Genomic DNA, 21,977 nt, shown 5'->3' on the forward strand with positions numbered 1-21,977 from the left:
TAGATAGAATCAGAGTGTCAGAGTTGGGAAGGGATGTTAGCTACCATAGCTTTCAGCCTTCACCAGAGGAGATTCCTTCCATGACACCTGACATCAGGTCCTAGAGCCCACTCCACCCGCATCCCTGCCACCAACTGAAGGCAATTAGAGACAAGCTCTCTACTTAGAAAGCCGTCCCATTCTTCTCAGCATTTGCATTTGAGCAGATGTGTGAAATGCCTTCCTCCTGTTGGGTTAGTCTGATTGCTGTGTCAAATGAAATTACACAGGCCTAACTGCCCTCAAGTCCCCCCAGATCTGCTTCCCCATACTCCCACAGATCTTAGCGCCACGTCTGGGACCTCACAGAACCAGCGCTGCCCTCACAGTGTGGATCTCTACATAAGTGAACTCAGACACGGCCAATGAGATCTGAGCTATGAATTCGTGTTTTTCCTTTTGTACCTTCCCTCTTCATTTTCCGCCATTTAAGCAGGTGGCAGGGTCTGTGCTTCCTTGTCTGGTGGGGGAGGGAGGTATCTGTGGCAGGAAATTGCCAGCTCTCCATTTCCCCTTCAGGATTTTGTGTCCCCAAAGCCTAAATTGGTTGGAAACATTTTGTGCTAACTGTCTCTGGAAACAAAAGAAGGTGAGGATGCTTTTAGATACAACAAAAGCAGAGAGTTCCTTTAATAGTGACAAGAGGGGGGAAAAAGGAAGATACCTCCACTCTCTCAGAGAAGAGAAGGGAGCTCTCTTGCCAATGTCCCAGAGAGGAGGGGCTATGAGTCTCCCAGCCTTGCCAAAGACCCCCTGTTCCCGATAAGGTCTGATGCAGCACAGCCTCCATCCTTAAGGACCACGTGGATTTGGTCAATGAATAGGTTGTCTGCATTGGAACTCTCCCCCTCACTCCCTCAACTTCCCGCCAGCCCCACCCTTTGTCTTTGTTCAGCCCGCCCTGGATTAGGGTTAAGGCAGCTGCAAGCCTAGCTAAACATCCTGCCTGCCCAGTGGGCTAAGGGGTCAAAGTAGAAAATGAGCCATTTCTTGCACATCGAAGTTGGGGGCCAGAGATCCATCTACACTACACAGCTATGTGTACCAGTGGAGCAGTACGGTGGACAGAGCTTTGCCGGAGTCAGACAAAGCAGTTGAATCTTGGGGCCCACTTATTTTTTTTTAATTTTTATATTGGAGCACAGTTGATTAACAATTAATTGTGACCTCCAACAAATTTCTTAGTGGGGACTTAGCTTTCTCCTGTAGGAAGTAAGGATAGTATTATCTACTGTGGCAGTCATAGAGGTGCATGCCGAGACTTCCCCTGGAGTGAGAACCTGCTGTGCTGAGTTCAGTCAGCAGACAGCCTTGGGCTGCTGCGCCTTTGGGATCCACCAGGGCATTCAAGCAAGGACCTGCTCTCCCCAGGCTGCTCCCAGCCACCACCTGAGCACAGCACGTGGACTAGAGCCTAAATGTTTCTTCCCAACATGAGGCTCCTCTAGTGCTCTGGGAAGTCCCCAGCTCCAAGTGGGAGATTTTCTCAAGGCTACATCACAGTCTGAGGCTCCTCCTACCCACTTTTTCCTTCCCCTTTTCCTTTCACAGAGTCAGAACTACATCAGGTCTGAAGGCTGTCCCTGCCAGTTCTGTCCCTGTTCCCTTTTTCCTCTCATAGGCATTTTCCCTAATAAATCTGTACTTTGAATTCCACTTAAGTGTCTGCTTCCCAGAAGACCCAAACTGATATAACTATCCTTAGAAAACTGTTCTAAAAATTGGAAACAATAGCATAGTTCCTGTCTTTTGGTAGCTGCTAAAATAAGGTTAGCTTCCTTCAACTGGGACGCATTAGAGTCAGGGACTGGGTAATACATTCTCCTATATTCGCTCAGTGCTTTAATCATACATTCCATTGTGTAAGTGGACTTCAATAGTCAGCAATGTGTCTGTCTAACTACAATTAGACTTAAAATAGGACTCCAGACTCCGGGCTATCCAAATTATCTGCAAGCAGATAACCAGGTGTGTGTGTGTGTGTGTGTGTGTGTGTGTGTGTGTGTGTGTGTGTGTGTGTGTGTGTGTGTGTGTGTGTGTGCGCGCGCGTGCGTGTGTGTGTGTGTGTGTGTGTGTGTGTGTGTGTGTGAATAGGTGGGTTCGATTGGGGAGAAAATTGGCTTTGGAGCCAGACAGATCTAAATCTAATCCTAATTTGCTGTGTGACCTTAAGGAAATCCCTTAACCTCTCTGTCTTCAGTCACCTCAACTATATAATGGGGATAATACTGCCCTACCTTACTAAGTAACTGTGAGGGTTAGAGATAGTAACTGTGAGGGTTAGAGATAATCTATATAAAGCACCTAGCATAGTGTCTGGCCCATTGTAAGCATCTAATAAGAGAACGCATTGCCTGTACATCCTTATTCTTACCCTGTACTCTTATTGCCTGTACATCCTTTCATTCATTTGATATTTATCGTGGACCTAGTATGATAGGAACTTGAGACACAACAGTGAACCAGACAGGCACAGATCCTTGCAGAGCCTGACAGGCATGGCACAGCACAAAGTACATCCAGTAATTATAACAGAAACACTTAGATGGTGCTTATTATGTGCTAGGTACTGTTCTAAGAGCTCTACTACACATTCATTCATTGACACTTTACACCAAACCAACGAGGTAGGTATTTGCTCAAGATTACATAACTAGGGATGTAATCCTTAGTGTAGATTAGTATGGATTTGAACCCAGGCAGTCTGGATCCAGAGTCTGTACTTTTAACAGCTACGCTGTGTTGCTTCTCTAAACACTTGAATTGAATTTTATGATTCCACAGAGCATGAATGATCCTTACATAAGCATATAACAAAATCTAGTGAATTAAATCAGTAGGAAAAACAGTTATTTCCTTCAGAGAAACACAGGCACAGAAATAGTAAGTCAGCCGAGCAGGTGTAGACATTGGTGACCCACACGGTAGCAGTCACCACCCCTACCCCCCCACCTCCTCGCCATTTGCTCAGCTTTGAACTCAGCAGCTGTTTTCTGGTAACGGCATTAGAAGAAAAGTTGCTCTAATATGGTTTTTCATCTTACTTAACCCTGACCTTTTCATTTGCTATAACCACAGGGCTCTTCTAGTTCTAATAAATTCTCAATTTTCAATGTCATAATCTATTATGCCTCTAGGAACTTTCTGTCAGAAAAGTTAAAGGAGTCAAATCAGTATGTTTTATTTGTTGTTTTCTTTTCATAAAAGTGTCCACATGACTGCATTAAATAGTTTGCTGACTGTTTGCAAGGCAATCAAGGTGGCAGTAAGGACATCAGACCCTGGACACCAAGTTCATTTCTTATTACGTGGCAGACACCACACAGCTCTGGATGCCTGGGTAAGCCAACATGACAGCAGCAGTTTGCTCCAAGAAATCCTTTAGATATATGACAACATACCATCATCGTGACCGTTCTAGAATAAAAATGACAATGCTAATATGATAAAAACAAAACCTACCAACCTCTCCTAACTAGTCAAGAATGATTAAGACAAAAAAAATGATTGTACTTACAGGGGGACATTGTGCAAGTTTATCAGCTGCCACCAGTTGAACATTTAAGTGTTTACTTTGGGACTTTCCTCTAGATTTAATCAACCGCTGTAAAACCTGATAGAAGAAGACATGAATCTGAGATACTGTCAATGAGCTGAAAGAAAACCAAATAAATCCAGACCTTTTTTCATAGTCTATTTAGCCTGAGTATTAATAGGGAGGAAATACAATATAACAAGTCATATATATATATATATATAAAAACTCTGTAATGACATCAGCCACTTACACTAGCTTTCAGTTATAGTGGATTTGACATGTTCATCCTATTCTCGCTCCATGTGAGGTCTTGGTGGGATCTGGAGTTCCCACCCTGGATTTTACCCAGAGATTTCAACGAGAGCCCTGCAAAAGTGCAGGCACTGATCTGTACCAGGTCATTTATGTCCAAATTTAGTTCAGTAATATTTTGGTTCACTATCTCAATGTCAGATAAATATAAGAGTTACATATATTTGACCCTTTGTGTCACTGATAATTAAGGCATTCCAGTCTAATCTTACATTAAAGGACAATTTCATGATCGACATCTAGGCAGAACATCTGTACTGGTGTATTGCTACATATAAACCAGGGATGTACCTATGTCTTTTGGGCACTGCTGTAACTGTATTTTTCCATCTTTCCCTTAATATTTTTTTTAGCTGAAGTAAGACCCTTCCCCCCAACTACTACTAATCTATGAGGCTCAATGATATCTCAGCACATATATCCACAGGAGTCCCCGTTCCTGCACTTATGGAGCCCACGGTGACTGGGGCGAGAGGGGTTGAAATCTATTCCACTGCAGTAAGGGTGCTTGAATCCCCTTCAGTTCTGGGTCAAAGAGACTCCAAGTGCTCAAGGCATTTTCAATCGATTTTAATGATTCCCCAAAGGTCCTGGTTTGGTCAAGATTCCCAAGCTCATCCTGCACAGAACCAGTGCCTGTAGAGATGGAAGGCTGAGAAGCTCAGAAGCATTGGGAAGGGCACATTCTCTACCTGTGAGAGGAGACCCCTGTTCTGGCTGGAAGTTGAATTGGCATTTAAGCAAGAAAATGCACTCCTAGGGCCACTGAAAAGAAGCTGATTGTTAAGGTAGTACCGCCCAAGGGTATCCATTTCATATTAACTTTTTAGAACATCATCACTTTTTAAAATCTAATTAATTATTTATTGGCCACGCCACGTGGCATGAGGGATTTTAGTTCCCCGACCAGTGATTGAACCCATGCCCCCTGCAGTGGAAGCATGGAGTCCTAACCACTGGACCACCAGGGAATTCCCCATCATCACTTTTTTTTTTCAAATTTCGATATTTATTTATTTATTTATTTATTTATTTATTTATTTTTTTGTGGTGCGCGGGCCTCTTACCGCTGTGGCCTCTCCCGCTGCGGAGCACAGGCTCCGGACGTGCAGGCCCAACGGCCATGGCCCACGGGCCCAGCCGCTCCGCGGCACATGGGATCCTCCCAGACCGGGGCACGAACCCGCGTCCCCCGCATCGGCAGGCGGACTCCCAACCACTGCGCCACCAGGGAAGCCCTCGATATTTATTTTTAAAAGCAATCTCATTGTACTCTTAGTTTTTATAAATGCATAATCTATTTTTTAAAATTTATTTATTTTTAATTTTTATTGGAGTATAGTTGATTTACAATGTTCTGTTAGTTTCAGGTGTAAACAAAGTGAATCTATTATACATATACATATATCCACTCTTTTTTGGATTCTTTTCCCATATAGGCCATTACAGAGTATTGAGTAGAGTTCCCTATGCTATACAGTAGGTCCTTACTAGTTACCTATTTTATATATATAGTAGTGCGTATCTGTCAATCCCAATCTTCCAATTTATCTCTCCCCCCACTACCGCCCTGGCCCATCATCACTTTTTAAAATTAAAGAACACCCAAGTCAAAAGGGACCACTTTGAGGCTGTGTCACTTTTTTTTTATCTCCCCCATTGGCATAAAGATACATGGCAGATATGACATTGTGCTCAACCACAGAACAACTATACTCCTTGAAGAACCCAACCTAAGCACAAATTAAGGGTCTATAAAGTTTCCATGGGAGATTTTATACAGTGATGTTTGACTTATATGATAAATATATATGTACTTTTTTTTTAACATCTTTATTGGAGTATAATTGCTTTACATATATGTGTACTTCTTGAACTATGTACTTTCTCAACTGGGGCGAGAACATAGGTGATACAAGAATCAATATTACCTAAGAGATTTACCAAGATAGAACCTAAAGTCTCTGAAAAGCCAGACTTTACTTTTCCTCACCTTAGTTCTTTTTGTTTTTATTATACTCTTGCATAACTGCCCAGTTTGGGAACCACAATAGACACTGAGCTTCTTGAAGGAATAAACAATTCTTTATGTGCTATCTCAAAATTTCTAGAACCTGTACAGAACAGGTGAATTAAAAACTGCTCATTAAAAGGGTCTCAACAAGACATTCTCCTTGCCCACTAATAAAAATGCACAGAGCAAAAAATATTTCAGAAGAAACAAGCTTCTAACCCTTAAGACAGAAATGAGCTGATTACCTTTGGAGATGAGACTTTTACATGAACAATAATTGGTGCTAAGGAAGTCTTTATAAGTTGTGCTGGGTGATTGATGGTGTCTGCATCAAGAACAACCAGTTGCAAAGATCTTGCCAACTCAAAGATTCTTTCAATTTCACTTTGTACTTCCGCTAAAAGGAGAAACATCAAATAACAGGTCATGGTATTTTTATTAATTAGTTCCTATATTTAAAAAATAGTACCTCTTTCAGATGTTAGCCTACATTGCAAAACAGAACATTTTGAATTTTCATAGTCCTGTCTAACTTAAGATCTTTTCTAAAGAGAGATGGGTTGAGTTTTACATAAAACCAAAGAGTTGGTGGAAAAAATTGAGAAGGCTCTCTTGATTTGCTTCTTATGCTTACCCTAATATTTAGCTATTTACATAGCTATGTTGGTTTTGATTGTGCTTTTGTTCTAAAGAACTTTTATTTTAGCTATAGAAGCTGCAACTACATTTTAGGAAGCAATCGAAATACATGTGCAGAGCAACATCACATGGAAAGCAAATTATGCTGAAATACGCCTACCAATCAACAACTTCCATATTAATATTTTATGGATATGTTTTTTAACATCTCACAACTCATCTATTTTGACTGATATGCACATTTTTGTATCCCTGTTAAATGTTCTGGATCTACTCTTAACAACTAGCATATTGCTAAGTCTTCATTCAAGTGTTAGGGCCAGTGGACTTGTTCTAAGGCATAATTATCTTCAGTATTAAAATAAAAAAACAAAAAACAACTTAAGATCAATTATATTAAAGTGCCACAATGCATTTAGATGCAAATCTACTTGGCTTGCTGTAATAGCCAACTGACCTGAATCTGTGCACGAATCTGGTCAAATGAAAAATCTAGTTATTTTCAATGTCAAAAGCAATCCAGCTATTTTTTAAGCAAAGATTAAGCAGATTATCTATAAAAATATAATATGGCTTTCTGAAATATAAAAAGCTTTTTAATATATATTTTTATAAATCACCTGATTTATTGATCATGTCCACAGTCTGAATTAGTCTATTTAATTTTAAGAGAGACGATCTTGTTTGCTTTTTGCTTATTTTCATTTTTGGCTATAGCATGACTTACCAATGTTGTAATCTTATCCAAATTACATAGAGTAGACAAAGCTACCTAATTTAAATTATTTCCAAGATGGCCTAGGAAAAAGTTGATGTTGCTCTAAATATCCTCATTGAAAAGAGTTTGTACCAGAATCCCGTGATTTGTTTTGCTTATTCAGTATAAATTCAAGTTCATGTTACCCACCAAAAATTCTCCCTTCCATAACCAGACAGATTGACAGGGTGTGTGGGATCATGAATGCTCAAAACTATCATGTAACTCTATTTTCTAGGGCTTTGCTAATAGCATAAAATTCTTATTTCCCACAAAACCACTGGTGTTTAATGCATGATCTGTGTAAGAAGTATGAATTTAAAGAGTCATTAGAACCCAGTAGAGGCTGTTCAGTTCAACTTCTGACTCTCAACATGTTCTCTGATTTCCCTCCCATAATGGGTTGAATTGTATCGTCCCTAAATTCATATGTTGAAGTCTTAACCCCTCAGTACCTCAGAATGTAACCTTATTTTTGAGACATCGTCTTTACAGAGATCATCAAGTTAAAATGAGGTCATTAGGGTGGGAATTACTCCTATATGACTGGTGTCTTTATAAAAAGGGGAAATTTGGAGACAGGCACACACACAGGAGAACACCACGTGAAGATGGATGCAGAGACTGGGGTGATGCTTCTATAAGACAGGAATGCCAAAGATTGCCAGCAAACCAACTGAAACTAGCAGAGAGGCATGGAACACCTTCTTCCTCACAGCCCTCAGAAGGAAACAACCCTGTGGATACCTCGATCTTAGACTTCTAGCCTCCAGACTCTGAGAAGACAAATTTCTATTGTTCAAGTAAAAAAAAAAGCAACATATCTGTCATTTTTCATATTATCCAATACCAATATCCTGAAAGATTTCATGTTGCTCTGAAAGGTGACTAGTTTTCAATATATTAATGTAAAGAATGTGGACAATTTGGCTTATTTGCAAAATTCTGAAATACTTTCTACATTTATTAGTAAAAACAACCTACTTGTCCCTTTTTATTCATGTCAGAAACAGAAAGATTTTTTTAATGAGAGAAGTTTGGAGAGTAAAGTTTATTTTTATTGTAGTAAGTTTCATTTTTTTTTCCTTTTTTCATTAAACTGCCACTGGTTTAAGGTAACTCCTGGCCAGGACTGTACTAGAACAAGGCTACCTTGCTTTAAACTTAAAATCTGAATACAATATTTTCTGAAGTAGCAAAAAGGCAGTGACGCAAAGTAGACTGCGCTGGTACAAAGAACCCGTGAGGCACTCTGAGTCTCTGTGTAAATAATTCAGACACCTGGGCCTTATTTACTTTGCACCAGCCATGAGGCAAGTGTGGTGTTTTTTGGGAGTTTTTTTGGCCACGCCACGCAGCCTGAGGGGTCTTAGTTCCTGGACCAGGGGTTGAACCCGGGCCTGGCAGTGAAAGCGCAGTGAAAGCACCAAGGGCAGGCACACCTACAGCTTAACCAAACAAAACTTGGGCAATGGGTATCAACAGAGAGGTACTCAGGCAGAGCAGGCCAGGAGGCTGCAGAGGTCCAGCCTATATACTGGAGTGGGTCCAATATTGGGATAATAGGTATATGGAATACAATGAATAAATTATACGTGTGAGGAAGACATATTTACCTACACAGCTCAGTTCTTTTAAAGAAAAACTTTAACCAAACACAACAATCTTGACTACCCAGGCTGATTCCAATCAAAGCTTTATCATGATCTTATTCCAGACAAATGAACTCTGAGAAGTCATGAACCATGAACCTGGAGGGACCTCAGTGAACACTTCTATAACTTGACCACAACTGGTCTGGACCCACCTCTCCCCAGCATCTCTGTCACCTGTGCCCTTTCTCTTATATCCAAAGGCTTAAACTACTTCAATGGCTCCCTGTGGCCCAAAGCAACATTTTCCAAAGGCAGTACCCTGGATCACTAATCTCATGAGATAGCCTATGCAAAGAAGGGTTTTTTTTGCAAGGGAGATATCACATGCTATAATAGTTTCTCTTGCAATTTCAAATGTACATTACCCTCTTTATCTTAATGCCTCTAAGAAGTGTTGCAGTGAAGAAATCTGACAGCTATTTAATCCATAAGTTTCAAATTTATTTGACTGCGGAAAACATACTATTAGTATCCTTTAAAATCAACATTTTGTGGAATCTATTTTGGGGTCTCTTTAGCAAGGCGTACTAAAGCCTTAACATACTGGCCTCGATCTATTTTTTCAGTCTCTTCTGTTGCTCTCAAATCATGCCCCCTACTTCCTTTTTCTAAATATGCTCTGCACAAAACAACTTGTTTCTCAACCACACAGTGTTTATATGTCAATGCCTTTGTACATTGTTGACTGCCCTAAGAACCAGCTCAAAAAGAACTTCTGTGAAGTCTTCTCAGACGCCTCTTACTCCCTACCCTTCTTTCTTTATACTTTTAGTACTTTGCTCATAATTCCATTATCACACAGTATTTTAACCATCACTCCCTTTTTTCTGTTTGCCTGTGGCTAAGATACTTTGCCTTATTTATGTCTGTACTTCCTAAGTCTGGTACAATGCATGGCAGTAACAAGTGTTCAATAAACATTTGATGAAACAATCTACACATGTGCATTAACAAGCAGACAAATGGGCATAAGTGGCTCACATAGTGGTTATTATAATAGGCTGCCATTAAATTATCTCCAATGGTTGTGGGAGTTATGACTTTACAGAGTAAAAAGGAAAACCAGTGAACTGATATCTACCTTGTTTCCTCCTCAATATTTACACCAACCCCACTGCACCCACTCTGACAACAGGTGACTACATAGGTGATATGGAATGACCTCACAGAATGCCCATCACACTCTAGGCTGGTGCAAGATGGCTGAAAAAGTCAGGCAACCTAGCTTATGTTTTTAAGTGTCCTTTAGCCTCTCATTATACATCAGAGGAAGGAATGGTTAAGAGTCAAAGGCACTGTGAGGAGTGGAAAGGAGGGTGGAAGACAGGAGAACAGAGAACACATGCTTATTTGAGAAACCTTCAATCTAATTTGGTATCCTTGTCACCCATGATATACTACTTTAGTCAGTTACCTAATCTGATTTATCATCATCAACTCTGCCATCAACACCCCTGAAGGTCAAAATACTGTGCCTTTAAGAGTGTTTCACTCTGTCTGTGGAAGGCTCTAAATACAGAACTAAAGAAGGAACCACCGATGTCTGGGATCCTGCTCTCACAAATGCTGACAACTGTCCCATTTTGTAGGTTCAGCATTCTTTCAAAAAGCAGCCATCCAACAAACATTTATTGAGCAATTACCATGTGCCAATCCCAGGCCAGGAATAGAGATGACACTCATCTCTTTCCATCTGCACAATTCTTGGCATAGCCTTCAATGGACACTTGATGGGATATTTGGGCATGCAATCTATCTTAGAAACCCTAATTTTAGAAAAAGTTTTCTATTACCTACAGAGCTCATTTAAGTAGTTTTTTAAAAAAGTGTAGTGGCATAGAAAAACCCTGTCTTTCCTACTCTGTCCATGAGGAATAGGGCAGTAAACAAGTTGCCCTCAGAATGTGAATGCAAAAGAGAGTTATAAGTGGACTACACCACTCTGGGCCACCATAGAAACCACAAACAGGCTTTTGAGATGAGTGATATGATTCTCCTGCGGCCTGGACCCACTTCTGTGGTTGGTGAATCCATCCTCCACAGCCTTGCTCCTGCATGGCTTGACGGAACTAATCACATATAGTGCTTTTTCTTCTCCATCGTGGTGAATTTCAGGATGCTTTCTGATCGGTTCACCAGGAAAGACATGTTTAAACTCCCTGAACGGTATTAATGGTGGTTGCTACTTCCACTTAAGGATGTGACTACTCTGGGCACCAGCTGGCAGCAGAAACCACACTGAGAACATCATTATCTAGCTTCCTTCTAAGGATCTGGGAAAGGTGGACATCTCATTTCCTTTCATGTCAGCTGTGACTTGGGTATGACAGATATCATTAGCCTCATTGAGAAGCTCAGGCAAAGCAGGGATGAGTGGTTTCGCGTGCTGAGGCAGTAACAGAGGAGGACAACCTGTTGAGGATTCTTCCTACCAGACTACTAATTAGCTAAGTGACTGGAGCTGAGAAAGAGGAGTCTCAGGCTACTGCAGGACTCTGCTCCCTGCTTTTCCATGGCTAGCCTTCTTGTCAGTTAATCAGCGCTTCCCCCTTCAGAATGGGGAAAATGGGCAAATTGGAAAGACATTCACAAATGCAACATGTGTCACCCCGGTCTGAGAGCGCAGTACCACATTTGAACATCTTACCTAAGCTGGACCGAGTGTTTGAGCGTTCAATTATTGCTCTCTTGCTGGGATTATTTAGGACAGACCTCTTAGCAAGAGAAATGTCAGCTGTCACTCTTGTTATTGATATCCTATGAATAGGAACACAGAACAGAACAAGCCAGTAAAAATGTCGTGGGGCTCTCCAAGAGATTTATAACCACAGTACTTAATAACCGCCTCACATACTATACTGCAACCACAGTATAATAAACATTGGCCACAAGTATTTTTAAATAGGATTTCGCTAGCATTAAAATACAGGCAGAGCAGAATGGAGGAAGGTTTTGGCTATTTAACAAAAAAAGACTCCAGGAAAAATGCAGCTCTTCCTCCACTATTGTCTGCCTTGCCGAATTCTCCTTATAATACACACCATAACAGGAGGGAATCAAAACATACGAATAAACCATGCTCTTTCTAGGAAGCAGCAATACAATTTCCCCACAATTCACAGTTGATTTGCTCTTGAACAAGACTTTCAGGAACGGCAAATGCTCTGCCCAGGTGCATCAATGCTGCTGGTCAAAGGGGGAAATCCTCTTCATTCCAATCATCAAAGACAATCAGCTGTGTTGCATTCCTGATGCTCAACAGTTAACTCATGGTACATGAAGCATTTCGCCACAGGCCCAAAGGAATGTTTCATTTCTAAGAATATGAAAAATATGATTTCTCTTTGGCAGGCACAAGGATTCTTCAGCATATTTGCATATTGCTTTGAATGCATATTGTGGGCAGTAATAAGACACTATTGCTGAAGGCAATATAAGGATTGTTCCAGGATTTCCATAAGTTAGAAAGTATCTTGCAGTCATGCAAGACAAGAATAAAACCGAGACACTGCAAATGAACGGAGACAGGGGTCTATCTGTATATGATGAGAAGCTCTGGAATTTATAATTTTAAAATTCTTTATTTTAAGCTGGGATTGCACAACTTCAGATTATGATCTCCCTGCAGAATGCAAAGAATGCCTCTCTAAGCCAGCTACTGCCATCATGGGCCCTTCTTCATTCTTATCTCCAAAACTTGGCAGAGTTCCAGGAAGGAGACAAGAAGAGTCCCGCCCCTTCCCTTTTGTACTCACTGCACTTATTCTCCCCCACTTTCAAACGCCTCTAGCTGGTGGAGCAGGGAAGAGGGTAGAGTTAGCAACAATTATTGAGCCATATGTCATCTCACACCTATTTGGGGACAACACTGTCATCACTCTCAGGAGACTCTTCACCTGACTTCAGGGACCTGAATCCTTGGGGAGAGTTTAAAATAGTCCTTTTCATAAATGGTTGGAAATGATTTCTTTAAAGCAACAGGCTGTGCAAAAGTTCTGGTGCTCTTTTAAAGCAAAGTACTCCTTGTTTGCATTGTTGTATATATAAGCTATAGATGGTCAGGAAGTTTAAAATTTTTTAACTTCTTAGAATTTTTTAGGCTCTAATAAATTATTCAAGGCATCTTCAAATTGTCTTCTGAAGAAATCAAGAATTTTGTGAAATACATCTTGGGCTACTGAGAATGTTAAATGGGGGTTGAGTAGGCCAGGAGGGCTCCAGCTTTCTGACCCTCCATGCCAGGCAAACACCCCTGCATTTACGTTTTCTACACAGGGCTTATCTATGATTTCATTGTAAGAACTTGTTCAACTGCTAAAAGATATTGGAAAACACTGGTCTGTACAACTTCTTCATTCTTTAAAATTAATTAATTTATGTTTGGCTGCGTTGGGTCTTTGTTGCTGCACGTGGGCCTTCTCTAGTTGTGGCAAGCAGGGGCTACTCTTTGTTGTGGTGCACAGGCTTCTCATTGCGGTGGCTTCTCTTGTGGAGCACGGGCTCTAGGTGTGCGGGCTTCAGTAGTTGTGTCTTGCGGGCTCTAAAGCACAGGCTCAGTAGTTGTGGCGCACAGGCTTAGTTGCTCCATGACATGTGGGATCTTCCCGGACCAGGGTTCGAACCCGTGTCCCCTGAATTGGCAGGCGGATTCTTAACCACTGCACCAGCAGGGAAGTCCCACTTCTTCATTTTATCAAGAAGAAAAGTGAGACACAGAGAGGAAGTTACACATGGTTATTTAGAGTCTAAGAAGGTCTAAAGTACAGGTCCCCAAGCACCAAGCCAGTACTTAGTCACCTGACTCATAATTCTCTTACAGTTTCAGTTTTCTTCTCCAGCAACGCTGAATCTCCTACCAGCCACATCATCAAGTGCAGATCTTGGCCACATGCTGAGAGATGGTCAAGATCTAAATCAGGTTAGAGTCAGTGAAGCCCACATCTGAGTCTCCATTACTCAGTTGGCTGCTGCCCTTGAGGCATGAAATCTCATAGGTAGTCTTTGCGGTCATAGCTCCTTGTACCTACAGAAGAGGATTTGCTTATTTCTGAGTTTCTGGTGTTTTTGTTTGTAGTTTTAAGAATGGGGTTGCTGGTTAGAAACATACAGTTAATTTCCAGAGCAATTCAAATATATGACTGGAGACAAGTGGGTTGGTTTAGGGACAGAATTCAACCTTCTAGAATAATGATTTTTAGAGGGCCCAAAGAGTCTACTCTGCTTCAGTGAAAATCAAATTTGCTAGTTCTGTACTAGCCAAATAGTGACTCTTGGTTCTTAAAACTTGAAAGGATCATCAACAGATGTGCACTCTTATTTTTTTCTGGGTTTTAACACACTTTTACCAAGCCATTTTCAGACACATCCAAAGTTTTACCAAAAAAACAAAACAATACCACACATACACAAAAATGGAAAAAAAAAAAAACCTGCTTCATGTATTCCCAAACCAGGAAAAGGTGTGGACAATAAAAGGTTCTTTTTCTTCTTTTATTGGTCAATAAAATAGCAGCTACTTTGTTAATATAGGTTATTTCTTAATAAAAATACACATTATGAAACAGCTCAGGAGAAGACAGACACAGCTCCAGAAACCCTCTAATAAGACAAAGCAGGAGTTTTTATTTTCCATGCAAAGATGCTTACTATTATCAAACTCAGACGCCAAATCCAAACTTTTTTTGTTGTTTAAAAGGCTCCCCAGCAATGTAATTACATTCATCATTAAATGCTAGTCTATTTACTTTTTTTTTTTTTACTTAAAGTTATACCCTTTCTATTTCTTTTCTTGCTATACTCATATCCTCTAGTTTCTTTCAGTACTTCTATGTATCTTATTTGATATACATCTCTAAAAAGTTCCCTTGGAAACTTTTTTGTGATGTAGTGTCAGTAATTACTAGCCCGGAGATAAAAGACTAACAGAAGTGCAGTTCCCCAGCAGACTGTATATATATCTCTAAATCTAGTAAATCTGAACCCTAATTGTTGCTTATTTCTGGTTTGGAATTCATTATTTCTGCAGTCCATCATGTGCTATGAGTATTAGTTTTCTGTGATTTTTCTATGGAAAGACATTACTCTTAGGTGAGACACACATTCAACAATAATTAGTATTTCCATGTTGATAATAGAACAGCTAAAGATCCTTTTAAACTCTACCCTTGCCACATCTAATATGCAACCTTGTTAGTATATTAGTTTTTATTAAAACGCTTAGACTTCCTTCACAAAGGGAAAACATTCCAAAGATCAGACAGCAAACTGTCAGGAGAACAGGAATGGAAGGCATATGTAGACCTCGGTACTCTTCCTGGGTCTTCCTCTTGGCTGGTTGTGTGACCATGGTCAAGTCATGCCATCTTTTGAGCATCAATATCATAATCAATAAAGTGGTGATAGTGGCTTTGTTGAATTATCTCACAGGATTGTCATTAGGAGCAAACCAGGTAATATATAAAAGTGCTTTCTTAAATAATTATTCATAGTGTCCTATGTTGATAGGCACATATATAATGTATACAAGGTAGCTGTTGGAGATTTGAGACTTGAAGGAGACAGTTTCTTTATATTCTATCCTCAAAAGTTAGCAGTCGGGCTTCCCTGGTGGAACAGTGGTTGAGAGTCCGCCTGCCGATGCAGGGGACACGGGTTCGTGCCCCGGTCCGGGAAGATCCCACATGCCGCGGAGCGGCTGGGCCCGTGAGCCATGGCCGCTGAGCCTGCGCGTCCGGAGCCTGTGCTCCGCAACCTGCGCTCCGCAACGGGAGAGGCCACAACAGTGAGAGGCCCGTGTACCGCAAAAAAAAAAAAAAAAAAAAAAGTAGCAGTCTACCATGAACTCTCCCATTCTTGGAGTCTGTGAAATTTATATATACTTTGAGGATGGGAGAATAAGGTCAGACATGTTGCAATCAAAATCTGCTAATTTGAAAAATCATATTTGGCATTAGTTTTCAATTAATTATCTCTAGTGCTTGAGTGTCCACTGATGAGTCTGCATTTGAATAGAGAGTAGGAGGAGGAGACAATAAGAGGATGATATTGGTTATGAAACAGAAGGCACTGTATTGTTCTTTCCCATTTGTTGACTGCAAATCTTCCATGTCTTGGCTGCTTTGTGATAGCATCAGCTCTTGCCATTTCCTTTTATAAATAAATACTACTTCTTTGAGTCTCCCTAAATTATATTCTTAGCCTCCTTTCTTCAAATTATTTCTCAAACCTTTTTTTTTTTTAAGCATTCCTTGGCTAATAGCTTCAGATCCTATTTGTATGTTCATTTATGATTTGGGGCCATAATCATGTCAGTTACAAAGTGTCCTATAACTGCCATAGAGCTGATCTGATCCAGTTGTCAAAAAGCCTAAAGTTACAACTTTGTTGGGATTTGAAATGATTAGCATAGGTCAACAAATTGCAATTGGTTTGACTGCTTGCTGTTCAGCCTATGAATGGTAGATTCAACACGCTGAACAAACCTCATCTGAAAGGATGATCCCCGTTGAATGTTTGTGGTGTTAAATGAAGAGAGAAAAGCTCCATGCCACTGTGCATCCACTTTGTCCCTGCCAGGCTGGTGCCACTGTAGCAGCTCGTTAGGCTCACTTAGTTTATGATCTGTGCATAGGAATTGTCACTATGTGTGGAGATCCACATGTACAGGGGTTCCCTCAGGAAGTATTTAGTATTGTGCTTTCCATTTTTCTTACATAGATTGTAGTTAGGCCCTACAATAACAATAAAATTGTAAAATAAGTAAGTAGCTTTAAACTGATTCAAATAATTTCTAAGGTATCATAAAAAAATAAGCATATGATTCTGTAATAGTCAATGTTGGATTTTAATCCAATTTGTTGAATTATTTTTTAGCCAAGATCTGAAAAACGGTATTGAAGAAGCAAGTCTTTTAGCCGTGTTTTTTTTTGTTGTTGTTTTTTTGTTTGTTTTTTGTTTTTGCTTTTTAGGCTCTTTCTGAAAAAGAAAAGACTTTATCCTATTTTGTCTGACCTACTGCATTCATAGCCAACAAAACATTGTGTAGGCTTCCACTAGAACATATTGTTTATGTTGTATTGCTGTGCAAAAGCCCACTGTGTAATTCTTCTCTTGGCTGGTTTCAATTAAAGACTATTTGTTGTTTTCTCTCCTTTTATTAATTGGTAAAACATAACACAGCAGATTGTCATGGCTCAGAATGTAAGGATATTCCCCACACAGCAGACATGTCAGAGTCATTGTGTATCCACATTGCACATTTCTTCTTCCTTACCAAAGTCTCTCTCTATATACTCAACCAACGAATTCATTATCATTTTTCTGCTACACTGGCCTCTTCTAATTTGAAAGCAAATCCACTCTCCTACTCCCACTTTTAATATCTAGCTTTCTCCAACTCTGTCAAACATCAGATCTCTCTAGGGCTGAGTCTCTTTCTCCAGCTATTACTTTTGCTGCTGCTGTATTCTTCCTCATATCTCCAGGCCCTCTGCTGTGCCATCAGACCCCATGGAACACTTGGCATTGAAATTTTAATTCTATTTCTACTAAAACCAACTTCAATAGTGTGTACAAGTGCTTGGTGAATCAGGTAACTCTAGCTGGTAAATCTCTGCTCTTACAATTAAATGCATTTCCTCTTTTTGGGTCTGAAGATTGAGGAAGAACCTCAGATTCTTCATTCTTGAAGGCAGTAATTAAGTCACTCACTTTCTCTTTGCTAAATTATAATAATTCCTTTCTTCTTTTCCATAGGTCCTACCTTTCAAACCTTTAATTATACTGCTGCTTACAGGGATGTTAAGTGGGGACCAAAACAATCTAACAGAAGCTGATTGCGTATAGGATGGCATTTGTTCAGCTCAAGGGCTATTATGGGGCCACAGGATGAGGCACTTCTCAGAACTTCCTTAAATAAAGGCACTGCAGGTTAGAACCATGTGACTCTAAGCACAGCTGAAGGAAGTGTGATTGACTGAGCCAGGCATGTCAGCTGCGGCCAACCCAGGGAGAGCTGCATGAGGGTAAGGGTGATGGCGTCTGTCATCGGAGGCAAGGACCAACACCGATATTATTAACTTAACGAGTCAGAGTTCAGCTGTTTCTTTGTAATGCTTTTTTAAGAAGTAATTTCCCAGTAGTTAAAAGTTTTCCAACAGAAGAAGGTTATCCATCTACTTGTGGTTTGGGGACATAAGAGATTAGCCTAAAAGGACTTTTACATTTCCTTCCAACTCCAAGAGTCTAGTACTCAGTGCTTTTCACTTGTTTTCTCTGAAATTACTTCATTCTCTGCCTATTTAAAAAAAAAACAGAAACAAAAAAACAGAGAATAGGATACATCCATGACTTTCTTATTAAGCCCTTTGTGTCCACTAGATAAATGTGGCAGACTATTATTTGTTCAGCAAAATCCATTTACTCTTCCTCTTGGGCACACAGCTAGACTGTAATTCCCAGCCTCCTTTGCAATTAGGTGTGGCCACATGACTAAGTTCTAGCCAATGAAATGTGAGAATGATGTGAAGTCACTTCCAGGCCAGCTTGCTCCTCTCTCTACAGCTAATTGGAGAGACCAACCCCAGGTCAAGGGTCCCAAATGACAGGCAGGACAAACATTTTGCCCAGTCCTTCCCTCCTCCACACTACCCACCTTCCCAGCTGAGGAACACCTGCCTCAGACTATTAAATGAGCAACACTAAGCTTCCATTGTGTTTGATTCATTACATATTTTGGGCTCTACTTATTAAGGCAGCCTGGCCTGTACTAAGATACTTAGGAATTCATATAATGGCATTGAAGCATTCTGCTTTCTTGAACTAAAATCTCAATTATTGGAACTAAAATCTCAGTTTATTTTCTTTGTATATAGTCCCAGAAACTAACAAATATTTCAAACACAATTATCCAGAAGGTTTTTCTTTTGACAAATGCATACAATTTGTCCTTAAAGCATTATCATGTTTGCTTTTTTCTTAAAATACCATATTAAGAAAAATCTATTTGTGGATATTTTAAAAATGTCTTCAAATACTTAAATATTTGGTAAGCTGGATACATTTAACCATACTTAGCACACACTAAGTTTTCTTCATTTCTAATAAGTCTTCAGGTATTTGCACGTGGTTATTTTTACATGGAGTGCATTCTGAATTGTGAAAGAGCTTGGTACTTAGTATTGAGTCAGTATGGACTTTTTACCGTTTCTCTGCAAAATACAGAAACTCTTTCCAGATATTTTCCACAAAACTTAAATGATAAAATTTTCTGATGGTTAAAGACTGAGCCCTGTTGATAATGGGTCATAGGGGGATAGGATATATACAAAAGAAACCCATAAAATAGCAATGAAATTTCTAGTAAAACAAACCCAGAACTGAACATCCAAAGAAGTACTATTCCCTACAAAACAGTCATTTTTGGAAACTTATGATGAAAACATTTCTTGCGCTCTTCTTTTAAGGAAATTCAGTACTTTATACCTTCATATGATACACACGCATACATGCATGCACACGTACAATTCCCAAATGATACTACCCATCTTGACCAGTGAGGCACCATATTTGTCAGAAATATTCTATATTTTCATTATTTTTTATAAACATAAGCTTGGTATGAGTTCACTAACAAGTGAGAAAATAAAGACTAACACATACATATAAATAAAACAAATGGATAATTTTCCTTCTCAAGGTCCTTTTTCTTTAAGGGATTCAATGCTACACGTCATAACTTCATATTTTCAGAACACTTTCATTGTATTCTCCCCTGAACATTGAGTTAACTTTTAATTAGAGAACATCTGCAATCACCAGAAACATAGATCCACAAATCAATTTATCATTCATGTTTGGTTAAAGGAAAATAAAGAATACAAAAGCATCTGTATGCCTCACCTCCCATCAAACCTGTGCTTCAGGAAATCAAAGAGGGCTTTCTGCATCATGTCTGTGACCTTTGCAGAGGTGAAAAAAAAAAAGAATGAGGCAAACACACGCAGAGAGAGAGAGAGAAGTCAAAAGTGAGAGAGCTGAAAGGGAAGGCATTCTGATGGAGCCAAGATCTGATCACAGCCACTTGTCTGGTGGAGGTGGGACAGGGCAGGTGACCGTGGACAGAGTCTGTCATACTTAACCAGTTGCACTTACTCAACTTCCCCCCTTGGTTCTCCTCCAGGGTGTTGAGGCATGAACCAGCAGTGTTCACTAGATCCAAGGCAAACCCTCATCTCCTTTTAGGGGGTGGAACTGCCACCGAGAGTCCACGATAGGCTCGCTCTGTGCGCAGGTGCAGCCTATCCTTGGCGCACCTGAGTGGTGCCTGCCTTCAGTGAGGAGCAGCTAGAGCTCCTCAGGCCAGCCTGGGGCTCTGCCTCCTGCTAGTCTGTGCAAGTCGGTGGAAATTCTCCACGCCTAGGGCTGGATTTCTGTACCCCGCTCTCCTGCTCTTTCTCTGATGTTCCCCATTGAGAAGGGGAGAGAGGAGGAGAGGAAGGAGAAGGGGAAAAGGGAGGGTGGGGGAGAAGGAGATGGGATTCTTAAATCTGCCTCAAAGAGACTCATTAATTCACTCAACAAATGTGTACTGAATGCCTACTATGTGCCAGCCACTATGCTAACTCAGTGGGAAGCGTGCCTTGGAGGTTGCCCACCTTCAGATTTTAATGTCCTACCCACTTATTCTTATCCACGCTGGCATAAAGCCAAAATGGCAACATCTGAAATGCAGTGATCTAAGTCTTTACTCTTTTCCTTTTTGCATGGTTTTGTTTAATTAATCTCTGAAGGAGTTCACTAATACTTTTAGTGGAGTGTTTTTTTTTTTTTTTCTTTAATATGGTCTTTAAAGTAAAGAAGCAGAGAAATGTATGGTGGAATATGCCATTGTCTTGAGCACGCAGCAAGGTGAGATCTGTTGGTGCTCTGAGGTGAGGTTTGCTGGCATATTGCCTATATGTTCCCTTGTGCTGTTCATACTCTATTATTTCTAATAGCAACGGGAACAGTTGAGACAGAAAAAATCCTTTTCTTTGAATTGAATGCAGAGCAAATTTTTGACAAGAACTTCCCATTATAAATATTTTGAGGGAGCTATTTCTGAACACTGTAATACATGAAAGGCAAGAAGTGGGCCAGGGAGGGAAGAAAGAGTGAAGGGCCACGTAAGCCCCACGCTGCACCTCCTGCCTTCACGAGCTGAGGGCTGGCTTCTGTTAGGACCCGTGTGAAGGCAGACCCTGAGAAGCAAGCTCCAAATGGCTGTCACCTAGGTTCTTGATCAAGAACTGAAGCGTAACAGACTGGTATTTGTACCTCATAACCCTTCAGTGACGGCCCCACTAACACCACCGGACGCATGGATGGCACAACATCGTAGGGAGGGATGTGCTCCGTCTGAAAAAGATGATTGGATACGCGTAACAAGGGGAGGGTCAGCACACCTCCTCCACAGCCACAACATTCACAATCCTCAGGTCAAATGAGAAATGATGACCACAGGTCCCACCAAGGAGACTCCTCCCTTATTTTATAGCCATTTGGGTCACTGAAATGGAGCATTGCAGGCATGTATGGATAGAAACCTTCACAGCAGATTTAAAAAGGAAACACAACTTACCACTTTTTGCTTCTGTTTTGCTAAAAGACAACAATGAGAGCCATATCAAAATATGCAATCTCTGTCATTGTTAGCACATGCTTTTAAAAGAAGGAAGAATGTACCAATTTGTCCCTGTCATTTTCGTCATTTTCCAATTCATCCACTCTGCAAAGCACCACTCTACTGTTTCATACTGGTCGGGCCAATTTTGAAGACAAATGCAAAAACAGACAACTTCCTCTCCGTTAGAATGAGCTTATATCCTGATTTCACGTGGGGTGGGGAGGGTGGATTTCATAATAACATTGGCTGGGCCACTCACAGGCCATGGGTTGTTCCTGTGCTGGACACACCATGCAGTGTGACTGACAGCAACTTGGACAAATCAAATTTGATAAAAAGAAACTTAGAATAACAATTTG

The 21,977-nt window shown here is 40.4% G+C and overlaps 1 protein-coding gene across 7 annotated transcripts in view; it reads right to left on the minus strand.

The window, feature by feature from the left end:
• The window catches only part of CACNB4 (calcium voltage-gated channel auxiliary subunit beta 4), a 270,883-nt gene that overhangs the window by 18,444 nt on the left and 230,462 nt on the right, over window positions 1-21,977 (minus strand). For 6 of the 7 annotated variants that reach the window (XM_049712720.1, XM_004276808.4, XM_049712723.1 and 3 more), the window contains 6 exons: window positions 21,574-21,593; window positions 21,270-21,350; window positions 19,854-19,912; window positions 11,602-11,711; window positions 6,149-6,300; window positions 3,557-3,652 (listed from right to left, as the gene is read on the minus strand). In XM_049712720.1, coding sequence (XP_049568677.1) covers window positions 3,557-3,652; window positions 6,149-6,300; window positions 11,602-11,711; window positions 19,854-19,912; window positions 21,270-21,350; window positions 21,574-21,593 — 518 coding nt within the window. The remainder of the gene's footprint in view (window positions 1-3,556; window positions 3,653-6,148; window positions 6,301-11,601; window positions 11,712-19,853; window positions 19,913-21,269; window positions 21,351-21,573; window positions 21,594-21,977) is intronic. The other variant, XM_033400059.2, reaches the window with a different exon arrangement.

Source organism: Orcinus orca, chromosome 7, assembly GCF_937001465.1.
Source record: "Orcinus orca chromosome 7, mOrcOrc1.1, whole genome shotgun sequence".
Lineage (NCBI taxonomy): Eukaryota > Metazoa > Chordata > Mammalia > Artiodactyla > Delphinidae > Orcinus > Orcinus orca.